The 24,073-nt window shown below is 45.2% G+C and overlaps 2 protein-coding genes across 10 annotated transcripts in view; one reads left to right on the top strand and one right to left on the bottom strand.

Annotated features, from left to right (window-relative positions):
* Positions 1-5,526: 5,526 nt before the first annotated feature.
* Positions 5,527-17,618, top strand: drd4-rs (dopamine receptor D4 related sequence). Of its 7 annotated transcripts, none has more exons than XM_078419634.1 (5): positions 5,527-5,920; positions 10,611-10,760; positions 12,083-12,195; positions 14,158-14,732; positions 15,824-17,618. In XM_078419634.1, exons 2-5 carry the CDS (start codon positions 10,692-10,694, stop codon positions 16,024-16,026), a joined length of 960 nt encoding a protein of 319 aa, XP_078275760.1. In that variant the 5' UTR covers positions 5,527-5,920; positions 10,611-10,691; the 3' UTR covers positions 16,027-17,618. The 7 variants fall into 7 exon arrangements, with proteins under 7 accessions (XP_078275760.1, XP_078275755.1, XP_078275759.1 ...); XM_078419629.1 differs by having other exon boundaries at positions 10,611-10,894; XM_078419633.1 differs by having other exon boundaries at positions 10,611-10,894; positions 14,158-14,728; positions 15,824-16,016.
* The window catches only part of kcp (kielin cysteine rich BMP regulator), a 106,932-nt gene continuing 100,339 nt past the window's right edge, over positions 17,481-24,073 (bottom strand). For 2 of the 3 annotated variants that reach the window (XM_078419626.1, XM_078419627.1), the window contains 5 exons: positions 23,406-23,517; positions 22,967-23,068; positions 21,661-21,825; positions 20,441-20,741; positions 17,481-18,960 (listed from right to left, as the gene is read on the bottom strand). In XM_078419626.1, the coding sequence (XP_078275752.1) occupies positions 18,743-18,960; positions 20,441-20,741; positions 21,661-21,825; positions 22,967-23,068; positions 23,406-23,517 (898 nt within the window). In that variant the 3' untranslated portion in view covers positions 17,481-18,742. The remainder of the gene's footprint in view (positions 18,961-20,440; positions 20,742-21,660; positions 21,826-22,966; positions 23,069-23,405; positions 23,518-24,073) is intronic. The other variant, XM_078419628.1, reaches the window with a different exon arrangement.

Below are 24,073 nucleotides of genomic sequence, written 5' to 3'. Positions count from 1 at the left end.
CTCAGTCACCAAATCCAATGTCAGAAAATCCTTCACGAGGGTGAACTCTTGGAAGGTGTCCAGCCCTGATGGTGTTCCTGGCCACCACCTGACTGAAGTTTTTGCAACACCTCTCACCTCTCATTACTAAGGTCCAAGGTAAAAGGTCCTGTTTGAAAAGGACATGAATAATACCAGTGCCCAAGTAGAGGAAGATGACTTGTCTCAATGACTACCAACTGGTGGCACTAATATCCGTGGTGATGAAGTGCTTTGAGAGGTTGGTTGTGAAACAAATCAACTCCTACCTTAGTAAGGACCTGCAATTCATCTACTGCCACCACATACGATGCCATCTCGCTGGCTCTCCACTCTGCACTTCGACAATAAAAACATGTACGATGCTGTTATTTATTATCTACAGCTCGGCGTTCAACACTATCATTCCCTCCAAACCTATCGTCAAACTCGGGAACTCTGCTCATCCCAATGCAATTGCATCCTCGACTTCCTCATCGGCAGACCATAACCAGTAGGAATTGGCAACAACACCTCCTCCTTGATAACCACCAACACAGGAACATCTCAAAGCGTGTGCTCAGTCCACTGCTTTACTCACTCTATACCCGTGACTGTGTAGTCAAATTCAGCTGCAATGCCACCATTAAATTTGCTGATGATACCTCCGTTGTTAGACAAATAATGGGTAACAATAAGTTATAGTACGTAGGGAGATTGATAATCTGATTGAATGGTGTCAGAACAATGCTCTTGCTGTTAATATTAGCAAAACCAAGGAACAATTGTTAACTTCAGGAAGGGAAAGCCAGGGATCCAGGAACCGGTCTTCATCGATGGAATGGCCATGAAGAGAGTCAACAGTGTCAAGTTCCTGGGCATGCATATCTCTGGACATCTATTCTGGGCCTAGCCCATTGATGCCATCACAAAAAAAGCTCATCTTAGCCCTCCTTATAAGATTGAGATTCAGTATATCATTGAATACTCCATCGAGGTTTGATAGGTACAGAGCATACCGACTGGTCGGATCACGGCCTGGTTTCATAACTTGAATTTCCTGATATGAAGGAGGCTACAGAAGGTCAACATTGCCATCACAGGTACTGACCTAACCCGCCATCGAAGAGATCTGTAGGAGGCTCGGCCTCAAAAAGACAACCAATATCATCAATGACCCACTCTACATGGGCCACACATTTATCTCACTATTACCAACGGGAAGAAGGTACCAAAGCCTGAAAATTGTGACCATGTTCAAGAACAACTTCTTCCCAACAACCATCAGGCTCTTAACACTGCTCACCACTAACCACAACCTGACCTCAGCAACTATGATCTACTACGGGCATTATTTTGATTACACTATAGGTTTCAGGTTTAAACTATTATGGTCTGGTAACGCAATATTACTGATTGCTAATTTATTGTATTCTTGATTACTGTATATTTATTTATTTGTGCATTATTGCATTGTTAGGCCTGTAACACCACCGCAAGTAAGAATGCCATTGATCTGTTGCTGGTACATGTGACAATTAAACACTCATGATTCTTAACATTAAATAAAAAGCCATGGGCACACCTTCCCAACCCCAGGATTAATCTCCCTCACCGAGGTATGCAGATCACATCAGATTAGACCTTATTCTTGGACTGCCACAATATACAACTTTCCCCAATGAAGGTCAAAAGGTCAAACTTCAAAATCACATGGGTCTAAACCAAAGATAGACACAAAATGCTGGAGTAACTCAACAGGTCAGGCAACATCTCTGGAGAGAAGGAATGAGTGACATTTCGGGTCGAGACCCTTCTTCAGACTATCTTTGGTCTATCTTTGGTTTAAACCAGCTTCTGCAGTTCCTTCATTCGCATGGGTGTAAGCTGCATTTGGATAGAGAAGGGTTATGGGTTCATGTGGAGAATGCATCTAATGTCAACTTCTTGGGCCCCTGCCCGCTCCACCTGACGTGTACCGACACGTGGCTGTGCCAAGGGTAGGCTTCACTCCGTGACAAGTGAAGATTAAATTACTTTAATTATGCTTCATTGTTTGAATGCAGCTGGTGATTAAATCTGTTGATCCAATCATCACTAATGAATTTGTTTCACTGTCATCACGTCTTTTATTCTCCCTCTCTGTTTCCATCTACTAACCAATCCTCAATCCACACCGGTATTATTCATAATCCCATAGGTTCTAGCTTGGTTTTGTAACCTCTCGTATGATAATTTATCGAAAGCCTCTGGAATCCAAAACACCACATCCATTGGTTTTGGCTCATCCATTCTGCTGGTTATACATTCAATAAAAACGGTTAAGGACCTACATAAACTTTTGCCAATGTTTTCCATTTCACATATTTATAGAGGCTTTTACAGTCTGTTGTTGTTTCCAAGAAACAAACAGATATATGAATATACAAACAAAGGAAACAAGGGAATTAGCAGGAATAGCCTCCGACCCTAGAGCCAGTTGTTTCATTTAATCTGATTAAAACCACAAGTCTGCACTCCTGTTTACTCACAGCATTCTTATAGCTCTTTACCATCAAAAAATTATCTACCTTTGCCTCAGAAACATCCTGCTTCCATCAGCCTTTGAGAAAGAGTTTCAAAAACCCATAATACTCTGAGATAATAAAACATCGACTTTGTCTTAATTTGGTAAATTTAAACAGCAACCCCAGTTTTTGTTTCTCCCACAGAAGGTGACATCCTCTCCACGTCCACTTTGTCAAGATCCTTCAGGATCTTATATGCTTCAGTTAAGTCCACTAACTCTCTTCGAAACTCAAATGCACTTTCTTATTGTACTCTTCTCATATTTTTCTTTCTCTTTCCTCATCTATTTCTTGATCGCCATTAGCTGAATGATGACATTTCTCCCAATCCTCACACATTTCCCAATGTTCTTTTGAGCAATGTTTAGTTTAGCTTAGAGATACAGTGTGGAAACAGGCCCGTCGGTCCACCGAGTCTACACCGACCAACAATCCCTGCACACCAATGCTACACACACCTGGGACAATTTACATTTATACCAAGCCAATTTACCTACATGCCTGTACGTCTTTAGAATGTGGGAGAAAACCCACGCAGGTCATGGGGAGAAGGTACAAACTCCGTACAGACAGCACCCATAGTAGGGATTGACCCAGGTCTCTGGCGCTGCAAGCGCTGTAAGGCAGCAACTTTACCACTGCGCCACCATGCCGCACAAATGTTTTTGAAAGTTTTGAAACATTCTTATCTTAGCCAAGAATGAACTTGTTTTCCTGTGTGCTTTTAACCAAACAGGGATATATATTTGTTGTAAACTATGTATTAATCCTCTAGCCAGTGGTTGTTTACTATAATACCTTTTAATGTAGCCCCCTAATCTACCATAGCCAACCTGGTTAGCACACGACAAAGGTTTTCCCCGGACCTTGGTACATGTGACAATAAACTAAACAAACCTTACATCTATGTTATATGCTGTGTTTATATTTAAGACTCTGATTTTGGATCTTTATTTTGCAGGTACTACCAATTCCAAATCTCCTGACAGTCACTTCAGTTAACCAGCTCTGATGGTTAATCCCTGGGAGACAGTTTTGACTCCACAGTGGCTGTTTTTGCTCACATTTCGACTAACCCTTCTCTAATTTAATTAACATCCCTGTAACCTAAAATCATCTTATTCAATCTTATACTTAACACACAGGGGGCATCAAGTGCATGTTGGCTCCTGGGGGAGCAATCTATTAATCCCATGGGTCCACCACATTTCCTTGTTCAGCTGCAACTTAAAGGCGGCGCAGTGGCGCAGCTGAAAGCGCTGCTGCCTCAGAGCACCATAGACCCGAGTTTAATCCCGACCTTGGGTGCTGTCTGTATGGAGTTTGCATGTTCTCCCCGTGACCGTGTGTGTTTTTCCCACATCCCAAAGACGTGTGAGTCTGTTGGTTAATTGGCCTCTGTAGATTGCCCCCTCGTGTGTACGAAGTGGATGAGAAAATGGGATGAAATAGAACTTGTGTGCAAATAGGAGATCGATGGTTGGCATCGACTTGGTGGACCGAAGGGCCTGTGGCCATGCTGTAGTTCTAAACTAAACTGATTTTTTTCTCTCTCACACATGCCCTTCAAGTCCCCTTTGACTCTTTTGGCCATTAACCTACGCAATGATGTAAATTACAGTAGCTAATTAATCTGGATGAATCTGCTGAAACTTCATCTTGTAAAGTGTTGATTATACTCATTATGGTTTGAACAAGTTGGAGTATTTGTGAGGAATTTGGAATAAGTTTTTGGCCTCTTTGCATATAACAATGAAAACATATCCTCATTGATCCCAATACACATTGGCTTGATATTATAATAGGAGAGAGGAAGAAACCGTGCTGATATTGCAAAGGGTTAACGGGGTGTTTCAGAATAAATGCTGTGATAATTTGCTATTCCCAAATGAAGTGTCATGTTTCCGCCTTCTTCATTAGCATTGACATCAAGGCAGCGGCAGAGAACAACAAGGGGGGGACTCAGCCCGTTTCTTTGTACCTGCAATCCCTTTCAAACATCAAACAACTTACACCAGCTCTTCTATTTTTTAAATAGAGGTTGGCCAGAAATTAGTGCTCAGAAAATTCTGCAGTGGCACTGCTTAAAAATAGTTCTAAGCTGCCGTTCTATTAATAAATGAAAGGTAACTCTTCCAACTACATGTGGGGAAGAACAAAACTGTTGTCTTCAGCCACCAACAAAAAATATTTTCTTTCAGTCTAAATTGCATTTCTCCCCTGTGCCAATTTCTGAAATCTGAACACAAACTTGTTAACCTTTGTGATCCCAGTTGTATTCCAGTTACCAAGACTGACTCCTTCTACTCTAACTCTACACATCTATTCTCCTCCCTCAACTTGTCTGCAGCTGAAATGCTCATCAATGTCCCCTCATTGGCTCCTGTCCAACAACACAATGTTAAAATTCTCACTCTGCATTTCTCCCTGGCTTTGCTCCTTCCTACCTTTGTAATCTCCCCTGCAGATACTCTGCTTTACCAATTCTGTGCAGCAAGAGAGAGAGAGCAAGAATGAGGAAGAGAGAGAAAGAAGAGGTGATGACAGATGAAAAGAGGGAAAAGGAAGGAAAGGAGAAAAGCTAGATAGAGGGAGAGAGAGAGAGAGAGAGAGAGAGAGAGAGCGAGAGAGAGAGAGAGTTTGGAACAATTTAAAAGAAGAGGAGAAAGAGTAGATGCAGAAGGGAGAAAGGGATGAATAATCAGAGAGAGAGAGAGAGAGAGAGAGAGTGTGGAACAATTTAAAAGAAGAGGAGAAAGAGTAGATGCGGAAGGGAGAAAGGGATGAATAGGCAGAAGTGGAGAGAGAGGGGGAGGGGGAGAGAGGGAGAGGGGAGAGGGAGAGGGGGGGGGAGATGGGGTGGAGAGAGAGAGTGAAGTGCTGTATCCACATATGGTGACAGGGAGGAGCTTTAATGCTCCACGATTGCTGGTCTTCAACGGCTTCATCCAGCACCTGCTCAGCAGGCACAGATGTAAAATCTTCTCTAACTGAGACCAGGATTACTGCTGGGAACTGCTGGCCAGGCCTCTTGGCTGCTGTTGACCTCATGAACTACATATTTAAATGAACTAACAGTTCTGAAGATTTAATCAACAACAGACACTGGGTTGAGGACACTGGTCTATTGATAACCTGGGGATCTACAGCTTGTTTCATTGTCAGCTCCCAGATTTTGTTATCCAAGGATTCCTTTGAGCCACCAAGTAACAGGTGGTACCTGAAGGAGGAAAAACTCTCCATTGGAGTAAGGAGCACGTACTCTCTGCTGGGGTAAGGAGCCAGCCCTCTGCTGGAGTAAAGACCGGGCACTACCTGCTGAAGTGAGGAGCACACTCTGCTGGAATAAGGAGCAGGTAGGTACTCTCTGCTGGAGTGAGGAGTAGACACTGCTGGAATAAGGAGCAGGTACTCTCTGCTGGAGTAAAGAGCCAGCACTCTGCTGGAGTAAGGAGCAGGTACTCTCTGCTGGGGTGAGGGGCAGGCAATCTGCTGGAATAAGAACTGGGCACTCTGTCGAAGTAAGGAGTAAGGAACAGACTCTCTGCAGGAGTAATTGCTCTGCTAGAATAAGGAGCATGCTAGAATAAGGATCGGGCTCTCTCTGCTCAAAAGAAGGTTCTCGTGCTGGAGTCTGCAGGAACAGGTAATCTCAGCTGAAGTCTGAGGAACATGCACTGATAGAGCACAAATATTATCTGAACAGCATTAATGTTTGTTGTAACTGGTAATCCTAGCTGATGCATTTCACTGATGGTCTGAATCACTGACTGTAAATCTGATTTTTTGGATACCAGATGAAATGAGGAAAATGTAAAATAATCCCTCACTCACACCCACACATTATTCACTCACAAAAAGCACCCTTGTCTCAACCTGTGTGCAATGGGCTGCATCTCCTTGTCTAATAATGCAGCCAGTGAACTGTCTCTGTACTGTTACTCCACACGGGTGCAAACCTTATGTTTTCGTGGATATTAAACAATGTTACCAGTTTGTGCTCTCAGCTGAAGTGTCGCAACTGTAAGTTTGAAATCTTTACAAATAAACTCTGATCAGCTGAAGGAATATTAAAAGCCAACGTTGATATTTGGTCTAAAGTGCTCAGATGTTAATCTGCTATTACTGGCTCTACTTCTTAATATAATTTGGACTTGGGTAGACAGGGTATATTTTCCAAGTCTGCAGATGAAATAATAATTGGAGGAATAATGAATTGTGCGGAGGATAGTAAACGGGCATCAGGAAGGATGGAATGACTGACAAAAGAGGCAAATACAGAAAATGATTTGAAAAGTATATGGAATCCTGGGCTTTTATTTATAACAGGCACAGAATACAACGGCAAGAATGTCGCAATAAATCTTTATAAAACACAGGCTTGGCCACAACTGGAGTATTGTGTCTGGCTTTGGGTGCCACGCTTTAGGAATGATTTTAAGGCTCTGGAAACAGTGAAGAATAGACTTTACCAACATGACTGGATGAGGGATTTTAGTTATAAAGACAGCCTGGAGAAGCTGGGATCATTGGAACAGAGAACATTGGGAGAGGATTTGACTGAGCGTCAACAGAATAAATTAGAGAGAAACTGTTCTTATCAGGGAAGAGGTCAGGAATTAGAAGACATAGAATAAAGATGACTCAAAAGGGAACAAAAATGTGACAATTTGTTTACGTAGCAAGTGGTTAGGGTCTGGAATACACAAGCAGTGGAGATGAGTTCTCAGTGAGCTGGATCTGTATGTGAAATTCTAGAATTTACAGGGCTATAGGGAGCGGGCAGAACAGCGTGTTTAATTAAATTGTTCTTATATAGGGTTAGTACAGTTTTAAAGGGCAGAATGGCCTTCACCTTGGGCATAACCATTTCGCAATTCTGTGAGTTTTCCGTTTTATTATTGCCGCTGTGATGAGGTTTGAAATGTTATCAGCTCCTGATAGGGAACTGAAGTGAGCTTTCATCCCAATGATCTGACTGTTATAACAAGCACCAAACTACCCCAGCATCAGCCAATGGTTCAGCACAGAGAGGGGCCATGGTGCCTACCCTGGCTTCTGGTGCAGCTATAAAGCCAGTCCCAGCTTCTTCATGGTTCTTAAATTCTTTATGTAACTCCATTTATGATTTATGTAACTCCATTTCAGAAACTAGGTTTATGTAACTCCATTTCAGAAACTCGTGTTGAATCTGCTTCCACCAGCCTTTCACGCAAAACAGTACAGATTGCAACCACTTGCTAAGACACATTTCTTCATTGTCTCTGGATCTTTTGTTAATTAATTTAAATCTGTACATTTTTGCCACTGGAAACATCTTCTCCTTACTCTTTTGAACATCCTTTATGATTTTAATCATTTATATTAAACTCGTATTATATTATTACTTGACCTCTGTAATCTAAGAACCACCTCAGCCTCTCCAAGCGCTCCATGTGACTAAGGTTGTCATCCCTGGTTACCTTCCAGTAAATCTCCTCTACTCTTTCCCAGGCCTACGCATCTTTCCTAAAGTGTTCTGCCTAGCATTGGCCACAGTGCACACACTCAGTGAGCTGGCACAACTTCCTCTTATTCTGTCTTTAACTGGAACAAAAAAGAATCAATTTTCTAACAGCATGCTTGATTTTGGCCCCGTTACCTTCATAGATTTGTGTCCAAGCTATGTAGTCATTCTGTACCTGCACCCCCTTTAAAATATTACTATTTAGTCCATATTACATCTTCTTGTTCTCCCCATCAAGGCAATCGCTTCACAATAATCTGCCTTAAATTTCATGTACAAATTTACTAATTCATTAGTCTGTTTATGTCCTTATGAAGTCTATTCTTATACTCATTATTTGATGCTTTTCAGTATTTTGTAATGCCTAAAAAATCAAATGTGGATTGGATATGTATTATTAACCTGTATCAGGAAGAGCAATGGTTCTAACGCTGACCCCTACAAGGTGCCAATGCATAGTTCCCACCAGTCTGAAAGAAACACGTTCACCAATACTTCATGCTTTCAACTTGTTCAGTTTTGTACCTGTATTGGCACTGTATCTTTCATCCCATGTATTACATTTAAACAGGCATTGAATATGTGATACTGCACCATATCTTTTACAATTTCACACATATATCGGTCGTAAGAAGGTCTACTGAGAAAGCAGAGACGCAGAAAAATGTTCGCCCAGTAACAATCGGTACCAAAAGATGTACCTTGAATTAATCAGAACATTTAAATGCTCCCCATTCTTGCATTGCAGTTCTACCTCTCTCATTGGCTGACCATTGCAGTTCTACCTCTCTCATTGGCTGACCATTGCAGTTTTACCTCTCTCATTGGCTGACCATTGCAGTTCTACCTCTCTCATTGGCTGACCATTGCAGTTCTACCTCTCATTGCGTGACAATTGCAGTTCTACCTCTCTCATTGGCTGACCATTGCAGTTCTACCTCTCTCATTGGCTGACCATTGCAGTTCTACCTCTCTCATTGGCTGACCATTGCAGTTCTACCTCTCTCATTGGCTGACCATTGCAGTTCTAATCCTCTCATTGGCTGACCATTGCAGTTCTACCTCTCTCATTGGCTGACCATTGCAGTTCTACCTCTCTCATTGGCTGACCATTTACTGAGAGACAGCATGGTCTTAAAGGACCAAATTTATCAGACTTTATCATCATCATATCATATCATATATATACAGCCGGAAACAGGCCTTTTCGGCCCACCAAGTCCGTGCCGCCCAGCGATCCCCGTACATTAACACTATCCTACACCCACTAGGGACAATTTTTACATTTACCCAGCCAATTAACCTACATACCTGTACGTCTTTGGAGTGTGGGAGGAAACCAAAGATCTCGGAGAAAACCCACGCAGGTCACGGGGAGAACGTACAAACTCCTTACAGTGCAGCACCCGTAGTCAGGATCGAACCTGAGTCTCCGGCGCTGCATTCGCTGTAAAGCAGCAACTCTACCGCTGCGCTACCGTGCCGCCATATACTTTAATACTGAGCTTTCAGAAAGTCATACTGATGCAGTGCGCAGTTTAAAAAAAAACACCATGGGGAAGCAGAGGAAATGGACAAATTCATTCAGCAATGAGTAAAATGCATGATTACAGTTACCTCAGGCAGCAGGTGAGAGACTAAGGAATGTTAACAGGGGAACCAGCTCTACATTACAGCCCAGACCCAGAAAGGAATGCACGTGTGAGACTGATTGAGAGGAAGATAGCAGGGGGGATGGAAGATTGGGGAGGGATGGTGGATAATATCTCAGGATAAAGTTACAAGAGATCAACATTAGAACCATTTGTTGTCATCTATTTGAGAGGTTTCTCACTTTTAGCTTCCCCCACCACCTCCAAAAAGCTTGGTGCCATGGGAATTCTCTGCAGCTCATGAGTCATTGTGCAGCAACCAGGAGCTTTGGGCACCTGCTTGCTTTCCCCACTCACAAACCCAGGGTCATTAAACAGTGAACCAGAGCTGGGATTAAAAATCAGAACTAGAATCGAAATACTCTGGGGAGATTGCACAGCCTCTGTAGAGAGAGAAACAGTGATGAGGTTTCAAGTTGATGGCCATTGATTAGAACAGGGGAAAATGAAAAATCAAACATGTTTTAAGTTGCAAATAAGGGATCGGGCCGAGAGAACACAGGGAATGCCCGTGATGGGATGGAGGCCAATAGGAAATGGCTGGCACACACTGGAGTCAGAGAGGGTGAGGAAAGCTTGCTAACGTCAACTGATCGGAGGTGAAGTGGAGTAAATAGTGAGAGAGTAGAGGAGACGCAATTAAATACATGCTGGAACTGTGGGAAACAGAGCGTGGCAATGAAGCTGCAGTAACTGGGGAAATTATATGGAGTTCTTACAGGAAACAGGCTGGGAGGATTCTAGGCAAAATGGCTATGGGAATCTTAGGCTTGTCATAGATAGTGATCAGTGATCTATGAGTTGAAATAAAGAGAAGTCAAGAAAGAACCGATTGTAATTGTAATGTGTGCTACCACAACATGACTTGTCCCATATTCTTCTTTTCAGATGGTTCTGAAGCATACAGTCAGTGCTGAAGATTTGATTTCTTCACCATGTTCAATGGGATAGCGAATAAAACTCAGGAGGATGGCAGCTCTCCATACAACTATTTGGCCCTCCTGTTTGGTATCCTGCTTATTGTGGCCATCATGCTGGGTAATATTCTGGTGTGCCTCAGTGTGCTTCTCGAAAGGTCTCTGAAGACAGCAACAAACTACTTCATTGTCAGCCTGGCTGTAGCAGATCTACTTCTCGCAGTTCTTGTTCTGCCTCTCTACGTTTACACTGAGGTAGAGCATTCACTCACTTACCCACCAGTCAATAACCCACAGGCCAGCTCCAGGGTTTATCCTGAGCGGCTTCATCAATGACCATTTTCTCCAGCACAAGGTCAAAAGTGGGATGTTTGATGATGATTGCAGAGTCCTTATTTCTATTCGCAACCTCTCAAATAATGAACTTGTTGGAGAACATGCAGGAACGGGCAGATAAGTGGCAACTCGCATTCACGCACCCATGACAACTTCCAATGTTCCTTCACCAGCTACATAAATGCCACAACTAGTAACAGGTCTGACATTAGGTATCCAGTGACAAGTGGCAGAAGTATTTAAAAATCCCATTCTTCAATAAACATGAATTCTTTCAACTGACTGATCCTCGATCACTGTCTATCCCGCTCAAGATTCAATAAAGATATTTATCTATGTTGGCTTGTCAAATATCCAAGGCAGATTAGATCGAATAATGCTCATTCTGCAGTATCCTCTGACATTCCAAAGGCTAGTACCAGATAGTTAAATACACACTGTATCAGGAGACAACTATTTAAATAATGAGGGACTGACTAATCTAAAGCTAAAATGTTTGGAATAGAAATTGTCCTTTTGGTTAAACAAACCTTTTTCACTTTGTATAGATCAACATCTTACCCATCTTTTTAAATCCCTCAACCTCAGTCCCTCTTCTCCAACTCACTCATTCCTTCAACTCACCGTAGCCCTATTGACCACATGTTCCCTGTTGCCACACGGACACTTTCTCCCCATTTTCCACTCTATTCCCATCCACCATTTCATTCAGTGCTTTCTCTCTGTGGAAATAATTCTGATTATTTTGGACCTATTGATCTATATTGGTCCTTTCTTCAATCATGGGTTACAGGACTTGAACAAAAGCTTTCTCATGTTGAGTGCAGGCTATGGCAGGTAGCCATTATGGAATTATAAAGGGATCGGTTCTGTGGTCCTGAGACATAAACTTGCTGAGAATTAATCAATCTGCCTGCTCCTAATGTCCATCAGGTATGGGTCCGAACAGCCTTTGCTAAGTTCCCACAAAAGAAAGTTCAACAGGGAAATTTCCCCTATGCCCTTGTTTGCTCTCTATGTTGGAATATCTCTGCCACTGTTTGTCCACGCGAGGCTCCACTGGCTGTGTTGGTTCTGTCTCAACTCAATCTTTCTCCTTTCCTCTAGTTTCAGGGGGGGATTTGGACTCTGAACATGTTGCTGTGTGATGCTTTAATGACGATGGATGTGATGCTTTGCACAGCTTCCATTCTCAACCTATGTGCCATTAGTGTGGACAGGTCAGTATCAATGTTCATCTCCTCTCAGAGGCAACCATTGACCCACCTCCAAAAAACCTCCAGACTGAAGTGACTGCAGACCCCTTCCACAGTTGAGAATTTGACCCTAATCTGGTGTGTCCCCATCTAAAACAGGATTGAATTAAAATTAGTTAAAAGCAGACGAGTGAAAAGGGTACCTGCCCTTTTGCTGTGCTGTATGTTCTTACGTAACCTAGGTTCTTAGGTTACATACATAAGGTTTAAGATGAGGATGAATGACAACCTTGCTTCGTGTTTAGCGCATTATGAACAAGTCAGTTTAACATCAGCGATGGAAAAGGTTTTGGAAGTAATAATCAAGGAAATCATTTAAAAAGTGCTTGTATATATTTGCATTAATTGATGAGGCTGCACAAATTTGTGAAAGGGCTATCATGACCTAAATGAATTGTTTTGATAAAGCAACAAAGGTTAATAAATGGAAGACAGTGGATGTTGCCTTCATGGATTTTAAGAAAATATTTGGTAAAGTACTAGGTGAAAGGGGATTCAGCAAAACTATATTTTAAAGAATAAGAGGTTCAGTGTCTGCTTATATAAAAAATTATCATAATAATACAGAACAGCACTTCTTGGTAACAGTTGGGTTTTTTCCCCATAATGGGGGGGGGGGGGGGGGGGGGGGGGAAGAGGACGGGGACGGTGGTACACATTGGTGTTTCCCCAAGGATATATATACACATTTATAGTATTATAGTATATACATGGAGATTAATAAGTACAGGAAATGTAGAGCGAGCTAGTGCAAACCAAAAGATAAAAGGATAAGATTGACAAAAATTAATGCGTCCTCTATACACTGAAGTGGGAGAAGTAATCTGGAACTGGAAAAATAAAAACAGCCCCCAATGTCTCAATCTAGTTTTGCTTTGTAAATTGGGTGATTTTGTGGTTCAATAGTAGATACCTTAGAACCCAGGAAAACCAATTGCATTGACTAAACTGATATATGTGTCTGTATAGATTGTTGATAAACATCCTTATATCCCTGAAGCATTTGGTTTGTAATTCCATCATGGTCACCCCACTGGGCCCTAAACTCGCCATTGTAGGTGGGGACTCAAGAGGGTTTTATTGTCACACTGGACCAAGTGGGGCCCAAACCTCTCCTCCCCCCCTCCCCTCTCCTCTCCCACTCCCTCCCTCCCCACCCCCTTCCATCCTCTTCCATCCTCCTCAACCCCCTTAATCCTCCCTCCTCCCCCTCCCTCGGAGATAGATTTAAACTTTAAAATGTGAATAACATTAAAAATATAACCGATTTCAATGAAACTTCTTCCTTTAGCACCAAAGGGATGACGGTGAGTAAGGTGGGCCTAAAATTGTCATGCTATCATGTACCTTTTTGGGTGTAGTTCAGGAACAAACAAACAAACAAACGAGGGTAGATGTCCCAAAGCGGAACGATGGAATTCTAACTTGCAGCAGCACAACATATATGTTAGCATAGTACTTTATAAAACCCTCAATAAACAAAAAAGTTCATCATATCTATCTATATATATATATATATATATATTATACACATGGACACAAAAAGTTGGAATAATTCAGCGAGACTGGCAGCATGTTGTCTTTGCCGCTGAGTTACTGCAGCATTTTGTGTCTATCTTCGGTTTAAACCAGCGTCTGCAGTTCCTTCCCTCCCACACACCACCCCCCCCCCCCCCCCCCCCCCCCACCCCCCCCCCCCCACACACACACACACATAAATAAAACAAACAATTCTCAATCAAAGTAATTTAAAAATATGGAAACCAAGACCCAGTATTGGTGACCCTGAGCTCATTACCCACTGGATTGTCTCAATGGGCTTGTTTCAATGTGAGGCTATGAACAGATTACCAAGGTAGTTGATTCTTGACAGCCATGTGAGCCCAACGTGAGCGCTGTCCACTGACGCCTTCTCCTCTTGTGCAGGTACATTGCAGTGATGGTGCCCCTCAAGTACAACAGGAACCAATTCAGTGCTCGGCAACTGATCCTCATTGTGGCCACATGGCTCCTGTCCTTCGGCGTGGCTTCCCCCGTCATCTTCGGGCTCAACAACGTGCCTCAGCGAGATGTGACCACCTGCAAGCTGGAGGACGGCACCTTTGTAGTTTACTCCTCCATCTGCTCCTTCTTCATCCCGTGTCCGGCCATGCTCTTGCTCTACTACGGCATGTTCCGTGGGCTCCGACGCTGGGGGAAGAAGCCCGAGGTCCGGCAGCGGGACAGGGACAGGGACAGGGACCGGACGCTCTCCTTTCGCCTCACGGTTACCGAAGCCAAGGCAGATGCTGGCACGCAGCTGGCGGCGGACACCGGTACCAGCCCCGGCCTGCAGGGAGTGCTGGTTATGCCGCCGCTTGACAGCACCTCGGACATGGAGTTCCCCGAGGCGGCCAACCCGAGGGAGAACGGGTGCGCGGCCAGTACGGGCGCCGGGCCGAGGAGCCGCAGCGTCAGCCGGCGGGAGAGGAAGGCGATGAAAGTGCTGCCCATTGTAGTAGGTGGGCGCTCACTCTGCGGCGGTGTGGGGTGAGGTTGGGTTGTGGAGGGCTGGGGTTGGACGAGGTTGGGGCGGATTGGGCTGGTGAGGTTGGGGTGAGGTTGGCGTGGGGATTGAGCTGGGATTGGGCTGGAGGGGGTAGAGTGAGGTTGGGTTGTGGAGGGCTGGGATTGGGCGAGGTTGGGGTGGATTGGGCTGGAGGTGAGGGGTGGGGTGACGCTGGGTTGTGAAGGGCTGGGATTGGGCGAGGTTGGGGCGGATTGGGCTGGTGAGGTTGGGGTGGGGATTGAGCTGGAGGGGTGGGGTGGGGTGAGGTTGGGTTGTGGAGGGCTGGGATTGGGCAAGGTTGGGGGCGGATTGGGCTGGAGATGAGGGGTGGGTTGGAGGTGTGGGGTGAGGTTGGGTTGTGGAGGGCTGGGATTGGGCGAGGTTGGGGCGGATTGGGCTGGAGATGAGGGGTGGGTTGGACGTGTGGGGTGGGGTGAGGTTGGGATGGGGATTGAGCTGGGATTGGGCTGGAGTGAGGTTGGGTTGAGGAGGGCTAGGATTGGGCTGGAGGGGGTGGGGTGAGGTTGGGTTGTGGAGGGCTGGGATTGGGCTGGAGGGGGTGGGGTGAGGTTGGGTTGTGGAGGGCTGGGATTGGGTGGGCTAGGGTTGGGTGGGTGGACAAGTCAAGGACCGTGAGAAGGGGAGAGTGGGTGTGAGGCAGAAAAGTGAGTCTGGGTCAGTACATCTGCTCACCTAGACTCACTCTGTGTCCTCACATTGACTCTCCTCAGGTCCCCAACCAGCCTCTCCTCACTACAAGGGCTGGGGAGGCTGATGGAGGAGGAATTGGGGTGGAGGGGTTAAGAGGACAAGGTGGGTGGATGGGGTCTTTGGAGGAGAGTTAAGGCTAAGGAGCCACACTTTCCTCCACAGATGCTGGCCACCTGCTGTGGTTCTCCAGTGGTATATTTACCCTTGATTAGGGTAGGGAGAGTTGGGGAAGAATTTGTGGAGTAGTTTAAACAATCACCTTTCACCTGCATTAAATTCCATTCCGGAAAGAATGACGAAGCGGCTTGACTTCCTTTGCCGTTGTGTTTCCAGGGGTGTTCTTGGCTTGCTGGACTCCCTTCTTCGTGGTCCACGTGCTGAAGGTTTTGTGTGAGGTCTGTGCTATTGGGCCCACGCTGATCAGCATCGTCACCTGGCTGGGTTATGTCAACAGTGCTGTCAACCCCATCATCTACACCGTCTTCAATGTCGCGTTCAGGAAGGTTTTCCAGAGGCTGCTGCGCTGCCAAACGTGAAGAAGCATCGTGGACGTTGGAACTGTTGGTGTTGTTTAGTGGGGAGGGGAGAGGGGGGCACGGACAGCTGCCCCACCCACTGGCTGAAGCTTTGTTGCTCTTCCTACACCTGCCTCAGGAAGAGCAAGACTGAAGTCAACCGCCATCTCCACTAATTCCACATTCCGATCATTGAACACCTTTAAACAGATACCTTTAACATGTGATTTGTGTTTTGTGGTGATCATCGTTGCTTGAAGTGTGGGAGGAGAGGGGCATCGACCTGGGTGAGAGTAGGCCCAGTCCATGCAAGGTCTCACACTGTGCAGAGGGTTCGGTCGCTCCACTGCATGGAAAAGGGGCAGACAATTTACACCTACACCAAGCCAATTAACCTACAAACCTGTACATCTTGAGTGTGGGAGGAAACGGAAGATCGGAGAAAATCCACGCAGTCACGGGGTGATCGTACAAACCGTACTGACAGCACCCAAAATCGGGCACGAATCTGGATCTTTGGCACTGCAAGCAATGTAAGCAGCAACTCAACTGCCATGTCACCATGCTGCTCACCATTTCTGCTGGACTTTGGATTCACTCTCTGAAACAATTCCCATCAACCTTTCTGCTGAGTTAGTTAGGACCTTTGAAGGTGAATGTTGGAAGAACAGAATGGGCATTTAGAAAAGGTCATCGACCTGTCATTCGTGTTGGTGGCAAGGTTGTGCACATTGTTTGCACAAAACCGAGGCAGGAAAGGACCATCAGATCGAGAAGCTTTCCACATTACAGTGGCTGGAACACCATGACAAGATGCTTTTGTTTTCCTGCCATAACCTGCCTCCTCCCCTTTGTAAATGCCTGAAGGAGACAAGATGACAAAGAAGTAGATGCAAGGAACTGCAGTTGCTGGTATATAAAAAAAGACGCAAAATGTTGGGAGTAATTCGGAGGGTTAGGAACCACCTCTGGAGAACATGGATAGGTGATGTTTTGGGTTGTCTGAAGAAGAGTGCCGACCTGAAACGTCACCTATCCACGTTCTCCAGAGATGCTGCCTGACCCGCTGGGTTACTCCAGCACTTTGTGTCTTTTTTTACGAAGAAGACATAGAATAAGCTCTGGGGAGAATAAGGAAAATACTCTGGAAAATACATCTCTGTTCCACTTGGCTGATGAACAGTCTGGCTTTATGGACTGAGTGCTATCCATATAAACAGTACTTTCTATGTGGCACAAATCTTACTTCATTCAGAAAGCAATCCACAAAACTGAAGAGGAAGCAAGTTATCCTCGATCCCAAGCAATCACCTGAGAGAGGACGAGAAAAATTTAAAACCCCAGTTTCCATGATCAGCATTCACTTGAAGAATGTGTGGTTATGGATTTGGAGAATGTAGTCCAGTATGAATTAACTGAAGGAGAAAGAATTGAGGGAATGTTTGTATTGTTTTAAGAGTATTTTTCTGTAATTCTGCACAAAATGTTTTTTTCTGATGTGGGTCCATGTATAATGCCAGGCACATAAATTAACAGATAATTTCAGCAAAACAAATAACAAAAAAGTGGTTTTATTGCAGTGTATACTAGACATTAACATTCCTCAGTGATAATGTGAGCAAAGATTAAATAAATTCTGCTTCTTAAAATCTTAACTCCAGATCCCTGGAGAGGCTCATTTCAAGATATTGGAACAGGGATGTAACACTCCCACGAAAGAGAGCTTGAGAGATTAGTCTGGGACAGATCCAATGGATTTGTTGCTCAATCGAGTGATAATTTGCTCAAGGATTATCATGTACCGCTAATGGTGTCAATGGATTCAAGTCCCAAGCACAACACCCAAGAGCAAAAAACTAGGCTGACATGCCAGGGATATTGCTATATGATGAGTTACTCATTAAATGAGAGGTTAAACCTGGGCCTCATTTGCCCTTTGGATGAACAACAGTGGAGGTGGCACAATCCCAACATTTTTCAAAAATTCTGGAGCCTGTGGAGAATTACAGAGTATTGCCAACACTATGAATATTGGGAAAAAAATCTCTTCTTTCACTCTCTCACTCTTTTTTGGAAGAGAAAGGAAAGGGAATTGTGAAACCAACAGTTAGATGCACAATGAAATGGAGAAATTGGGGATTAGGTCAATTGGGAATTGATTGAGAGTAACAGTCAGGTTGTGAAGCAATGCGATTAGTTTGCAATGTCCGCGGGAAGATCTGCTCTGAACGCTCTCTGTACACTCTCCATGGCAGTGTCTAGATTGAATATAAATATGACCACGTTCAATAATGACAAGGCCCAAGAATCTAGAATCCCTTTCACAGCCTCGAATTGGATATCGCACCCATTGTAACTATAAAACTGAAAATATAATTTACATAATAGTGACCGGATATGCTCAGAAACAGTGACATGAAGACAGAACTTGAACAAAAGCACCAGATGGCAGAAACACATACTCTAGCTGAACAGAGAGAGGGATGAGACTTTCTAATCCATCTGTTTTAAAAGTTGTGCACACTCTCTAAGCTCGTACCTGGTCCAGCAGTCAGAGTGCACGGGCCAACATTGAAGGTTAATAGTTTGGCCTGTCACTTTAATATCAGCTGGGTTTCCTCTTCTCCTTACTGCAGTAAAATGCGACCATGGGTGGATTGATAGTGCTTGATGTTTCAGTGTATGTGCGTCAGTGTGTGTGCGTCAGTGTGTGCTTGTCCCTCTGTGACAGTGTGAATCACAAGTTTCCATAGATGATTTTGGGACAGGAGTCTGGTGATATACAATGTGACTCGTGTTCCACCAGACCAGCCGGGCACTGACAGCCTGGGACACAAGGCTTGAAGCAGTGGGCATCAATCACTCCCAGCGGAACATCTTTGTTAAAACACGTCTTTGGGCACGGGGGGCCACACTCATCGAACACGTAGCCGCGATCAGATGGACAGCCAACCGCTGCAAGGAGAGACCACGGACCAGTTAGCAAGCTGATTAACTTCATAAACATACAGCACAATGTATCCCTCCCAATGAGGCTAAAACATACCCGATTATTCTGTTACATTCAGCTGCCTGAGTACTTCACATCGTATTTCCACCTCCATAACGTTACCCGAACTGGGGCTGCCTTTGGTAGTCTGCAGCTAAAGCTCTAAACCATGCCTTTGTCATTTCCATTCACCATACCACTGCACTCCTGGCTAACTTTCCTCTTCCTCTCCTCTACTAATGAGTCCTTTGAATTGCTGCTGCCTGCATCCTAACTTGCATTACTGTTTTCAACCATCATGTTGATCCGTGCTGACATGCTCTGGCTTCATGTTACACAACACCTCAATTCTAAATTTCTTATCCTCTTTCAAATGGCTCCTTGGTCTTGCCCCTCCACTTCTCCAGTCAGTTCCTCCAGCCTGACAACCAATGTATCTGTGCTCCTCCGTCAATTTCCTTGAATTTAATGGCTCCACTATTGTGCCATCAGCTGTCAACGCACCAAGCATTAGAATTCCCTCCCTCCTCCCTTTAATGTCTTTACCTCAATAACCATCTTACTTTAAGTTGTTCTTTAAAATCCTCACTGTCACCAAATCTTTGGCCACCTGCCATATTATTGATGGTATGGTACTGATGTTAGTTTATTAAGGTTAGAGTGAAGTGGTTTAGGATCTTTCTATGGCTTTAGTGGCGTCGTTAATGATTGTTAACGTAGAAACATAGTAAAAAGGTGCAGGAGGAGGCCATTTGGCCCTTCGAGCCAGCACCCCCATTCATTGTGATCATGGCTAATCATCCACAATCAGTAACCCGTGTTTGCCTTCTCCCCATATGTCTTGATTCCACTAGCCTCTAGAGCTCTATCTAACTCTCTCTTAAATCCATCCAGTGATTTGGTCTCCACTGCCCTCTGTGGCAGAGAATTCCACAAATTCACAACTCTCTGGGTGAAAAAGTTCCTTCTCACCTCAGTTTTAAATGGCCTCCCCTTTATTCGAAGACTGTGGCCCCTGGTTCTGGACTCCCCCAACATTAGGAACATTTTTCCTTCCGATCTAGGCACTCAAGTCTTCCCTGGATCAGAAGCTTGCACCCTGAACTCGGATTTGCAAATCGGAATAGAATGGGAAATGTTGCTATTTCACGTGGTCCAGTCACACTGGCTGCAGCTCCCATCAGATACACACTGGCTGCAGCTCCCATCAGATACACACTGGCTGCAGCTCCCATCAGATACACACTGGCTGCAGCTCCCATCAGATACACACTGGCTGCAGCTCCCATCAGATACACACTGGCTGCAGCTCCCAAGGAGGACAGCAATCCCAAAGTTGACGGCCCTCCATCCCCAACCTGTCAACACAGCTCTACCACGCCCTGCCTTTTGTGTCCCCTCTCCGACCACTTCAACCCAGTCGGTCCCTGGACTCGGACAACTTACCGCAGAGTGTTGGTGATCGCCAGTGTAGGACAACTGCAGCCTCTCGACATTGTGCCGCGTAGGCCTCCAACGCATCGCACAAGCAATCGTCAATATTCGAACCACAGGCGCACAGGTCGTACACGCAAGATCCAAAGAACATCTCAGGTGGCACCAACCCGTGGCAACGCTCAAAGCTCTTGGACTTCAGGATCTTGCACTTGGCGTTGGCCTCTTTGCGAGCCCGGTAACCTGCTCGCTTACAGGGGTCGATGTCCTCAGCATCTGCACAATGTGGGCTGCTCTCATTTTCACTGTGGACCTGGGAGAGGAGGCATGTGGGCACACAAACATAGATCAACAAGTAGCACTAACACAGGCGTTCAAGTCTTTCCTGGATCACAAGCTTGCACCCTGAACTAGGATTTGCAAATCGGAATAAAATGGGAAATGGGAAAAGATTGAGGTGGGAGGACATAATTAACGAAATGTAGTTTTTATACAAGGAGCCATGGTAAGGGGTGAATAAAGTCTTGTGGTCTGGATGAAGATCTATATATCTATACATCTATACTACTAGAATAACGATACTGAGAAAGCCTGCAAAAGTAGTTGGTTTTATGGCAATTACTGGGAAATCTCAATGAAATACACATAGTTCAGGACTGCTTTCTGAGGGGCAACGTTATCCTTTATTAAACCCAGTGTAATACCTGCAGGGGAAGTGTGCACATTCTACCTCAGAACCTATTTCTTCCCTACATAGTGCAAGTTTAAAGGAGTGCATATATGTTGATTTCTGATTTGATCAATTTTGAAAATATTGGAAAATATTGCAATGCTGCCTCTGAAACACTGGATGACAAGGCGAGTCATCTTTGAGTCATAGAGGGTAATGGTAGAGATGTTTTTCTGATGGGACGCTGGGACCTCATGATTTAGATGAAAATGTAGGCGGTCTGACTAGTTGGTTTGTAAATGACATCAAACTTGGTGGAATTGTGGATTGTGAGAAAGGTTGTCAAGGGATACAGCAGGATCATTCCCTCCCCAGATGCTGCCTGACCCCCCTGAATTACTCCAGCACTTTGTTTTTACTCAAGATTCCAGCATTTGCAGTTCCTTGTGTCTCCAAACAACGAGCAGCACTGGTTGCTGACTAACTCTCAGTACGTGTGACAGTAGGTCATTGCGATCAGCACACAGACATGGCTTTGTTCTGACTTGCCCTCAGGACCCACCTTCCAGCTGTTCCCAAACGTTGCTTCTGAGCTAACGATTTGTCCGCTGCGGATACGCAAGTCGTCCTGGGGGTAGTTGTTGAAGTTCCCACACAGACCACATGCCTGACCCTTGTAGGTTCCGGGCAAGCTCACTTCCAGGTGAGATTTCCCATTCCACAGGACCTGCAGGAAACAAGGAATCATTGGGAACTTCATGTATCCAAATCAAGTGAGTCCAGAGGCCAAAGGACAATGAACGGGTTAGGTGGTTGCATCGCGAATGCAAAATGGAGAGGAATATGTCACATGGCTTTCCTCGTGGACAGCACTTCACATTAGCCCAAAGCTTTGTACATAAGAACACAGGCTGTTACTTCCACTATGAACCGAGGGACTGCTGAACATTTGACTGCTGCAGTGACTGAAGTGCCCTCTTGTGAATGAGGATTCACTGAGGCCCTATCTGTTCACTTAAACCAGTTTATGTGATCATTGGTGTTTGTGAAAGTTTGCTTTGTGCTGCAAAGTGGCTGTTGTGTTTACCACAATAAAACAGAGATTGCATTTACAAAGCAATCCATTGGCTGCAAAGTGTTCAGGGAAGTCTGAGGGATAAGGAATCCAACCTGTGACCGAGCGAGTGAAGGCAGCCAGTGTATGTTCAGCACTTCCCTCAATGGGCCTCAGTCCAATCTCCAGGAAGGTGCTTCCTCATTTTCCCCACCCTTGGCACCACCCCTCTCAGTAAAGAGGTGGTTCTCTTCCCTCTGAGGCTGGAGTTGGATGAGATACATAAGAAATAGCTGAGGAGTTTGGCCTCTCTTCCTTTAAATATTTGTCAGGGTCCAGACTGATTTTCTACCTAGGTGCCATTTTCCTGAACTATCTCCTCATACCTGAATTTCCTAAACGCACAGTAATCTACCAACGTCTGATCTGATTTGAATCAATGGCTGAGCCACCAAGGATTACAGGGCTATCAAATGCCAGAGATACCAGCACTGCAGGAGCCCACTCAGAATGGAACGGCACCAGATTCACTTCATGTGGAGCACCTGGAGCTCATCCCTAGAAGGCTTTCAGCCCAGGTGCCAGCCACTCCAAGGTCTGGCTTTCCTTTGGAATCCTTAGTCTTAGCAGCCCAGCCTCTTGCACTGGGCGAGGGGGCAGTGGAAGGAGCCCACAGTTATCATGGCTCTCTTGCCAGATGCGTCAGCCTTCCTGACCCTCTCCCCACGTAACACAGTGAGGAACACTGGAGCCAACCGTCTGCTGCTCCCCCTTCACCCTGCAGCAACTGGAAAGGGTGAATCAATGGTCTCACCTTCACACCGATGTTGGTGTTGAGCAAGATATTGTTGGTTCTTCTCTCGATGTAGATGTATGGCTCCTTGAGAAAAGGTAGCGACACACTGTGGCTGTCCACCTGCAAACACAAAGACATTTCACACCACGTCGAGCAGGCAGAGGACAGGAAATAAGAAGAGCTCAATGTAACAGTCTGACTCAGCAGTGCGACATCATGCTGACAGCTTGGTAAACCTTCCACATCCTACGCAAGACGAGGGCATCGGATTGAGCTGCATTATGCTACGTTATTGTCCATCCTCCCACGTCAGTTGCCTTTAAACACTACATTATGTTTCTGTCAGCTTCAGAACCAACTTCACTGTGAGATTCTCAATTGTGTTGCACTCTCTCATCCAACACCCAAAGTGGATTCAACCCTTCAGCTAATGGGCTGCAATAATCAGTTCAGTTACCATCACAACCCAGTCCTGGAGAAGTTGGATGTTCAGGTCTCCGATCAGCATCGTCACTTCTTTAGTCCAGGATACTCCTTTCCGACCTCGATCATCGTTGGTCACGCGGACACTGAGGAGAAAAGATAAAATACTCCGAGCAACACAGGCAGGTGCATAGAGAGAGAGGTAGACTGCAAGCAAACCAGTCGCTGAGATAGAACGATGAGATTGGATCCATGGTCGTGCAGCAGGTGGTGCTGCTGCCTCACTGGTCCAGGGAGGCAACAGCACGACCTGCACTTGACCACGGTCTTGGGATCTGTCTGCGTGAAGTTTGCACATTTGTCTCCTGACAGTGTATGTTTCTGCTAGGGGTCTCCTCTTTCCTCCCACGTCCCAAAGGGTGGTTAACTGGCTGCTGTAAATGGTCCCTTGCTGTGGGTAAGTGATGAAATGATCAAAAAGGACTTGATGGGCACGTAAAAGAGAATAAATTGCAAGGAGTTTGTAAAAAAGGGGGGGTAACGGGACTGCTGGGATGCTCGGTTGAGAGGGCATCTCATGGGCACTGGGCAAAATCGCCTCACCAGTAACAAAGATCCAGAACAAGGGGCAGGTGGAAAGGCGGGGCATGACAGAAAGTGGGAGAGAGATGGGCAGAAGCAGAAAGGACAGGGCCAGGTTGT

Source organism: Rhinoraja longicauda, chromosome 23 (assembly GCF_053455715.1).
Source record: "Rhinoraja longicauda isolate Sanriku21f chromosome 23, sRhiLon1.1, whole genome shotgun sequence".
NCBI classification, from domain to species: domain Eukaryota; kingdom Metazoa; phylum Chordata; class Chondrichthyes; order Rajiformes; family Arhynchobatidae; genus Rhinoraja; species Rhinoraja longicauda.
The sequence above is the reverse complement of the archived record's forward strand: the minus strand, read 5'-3'. Positions and strand labels throughout refer to the sequence as shown.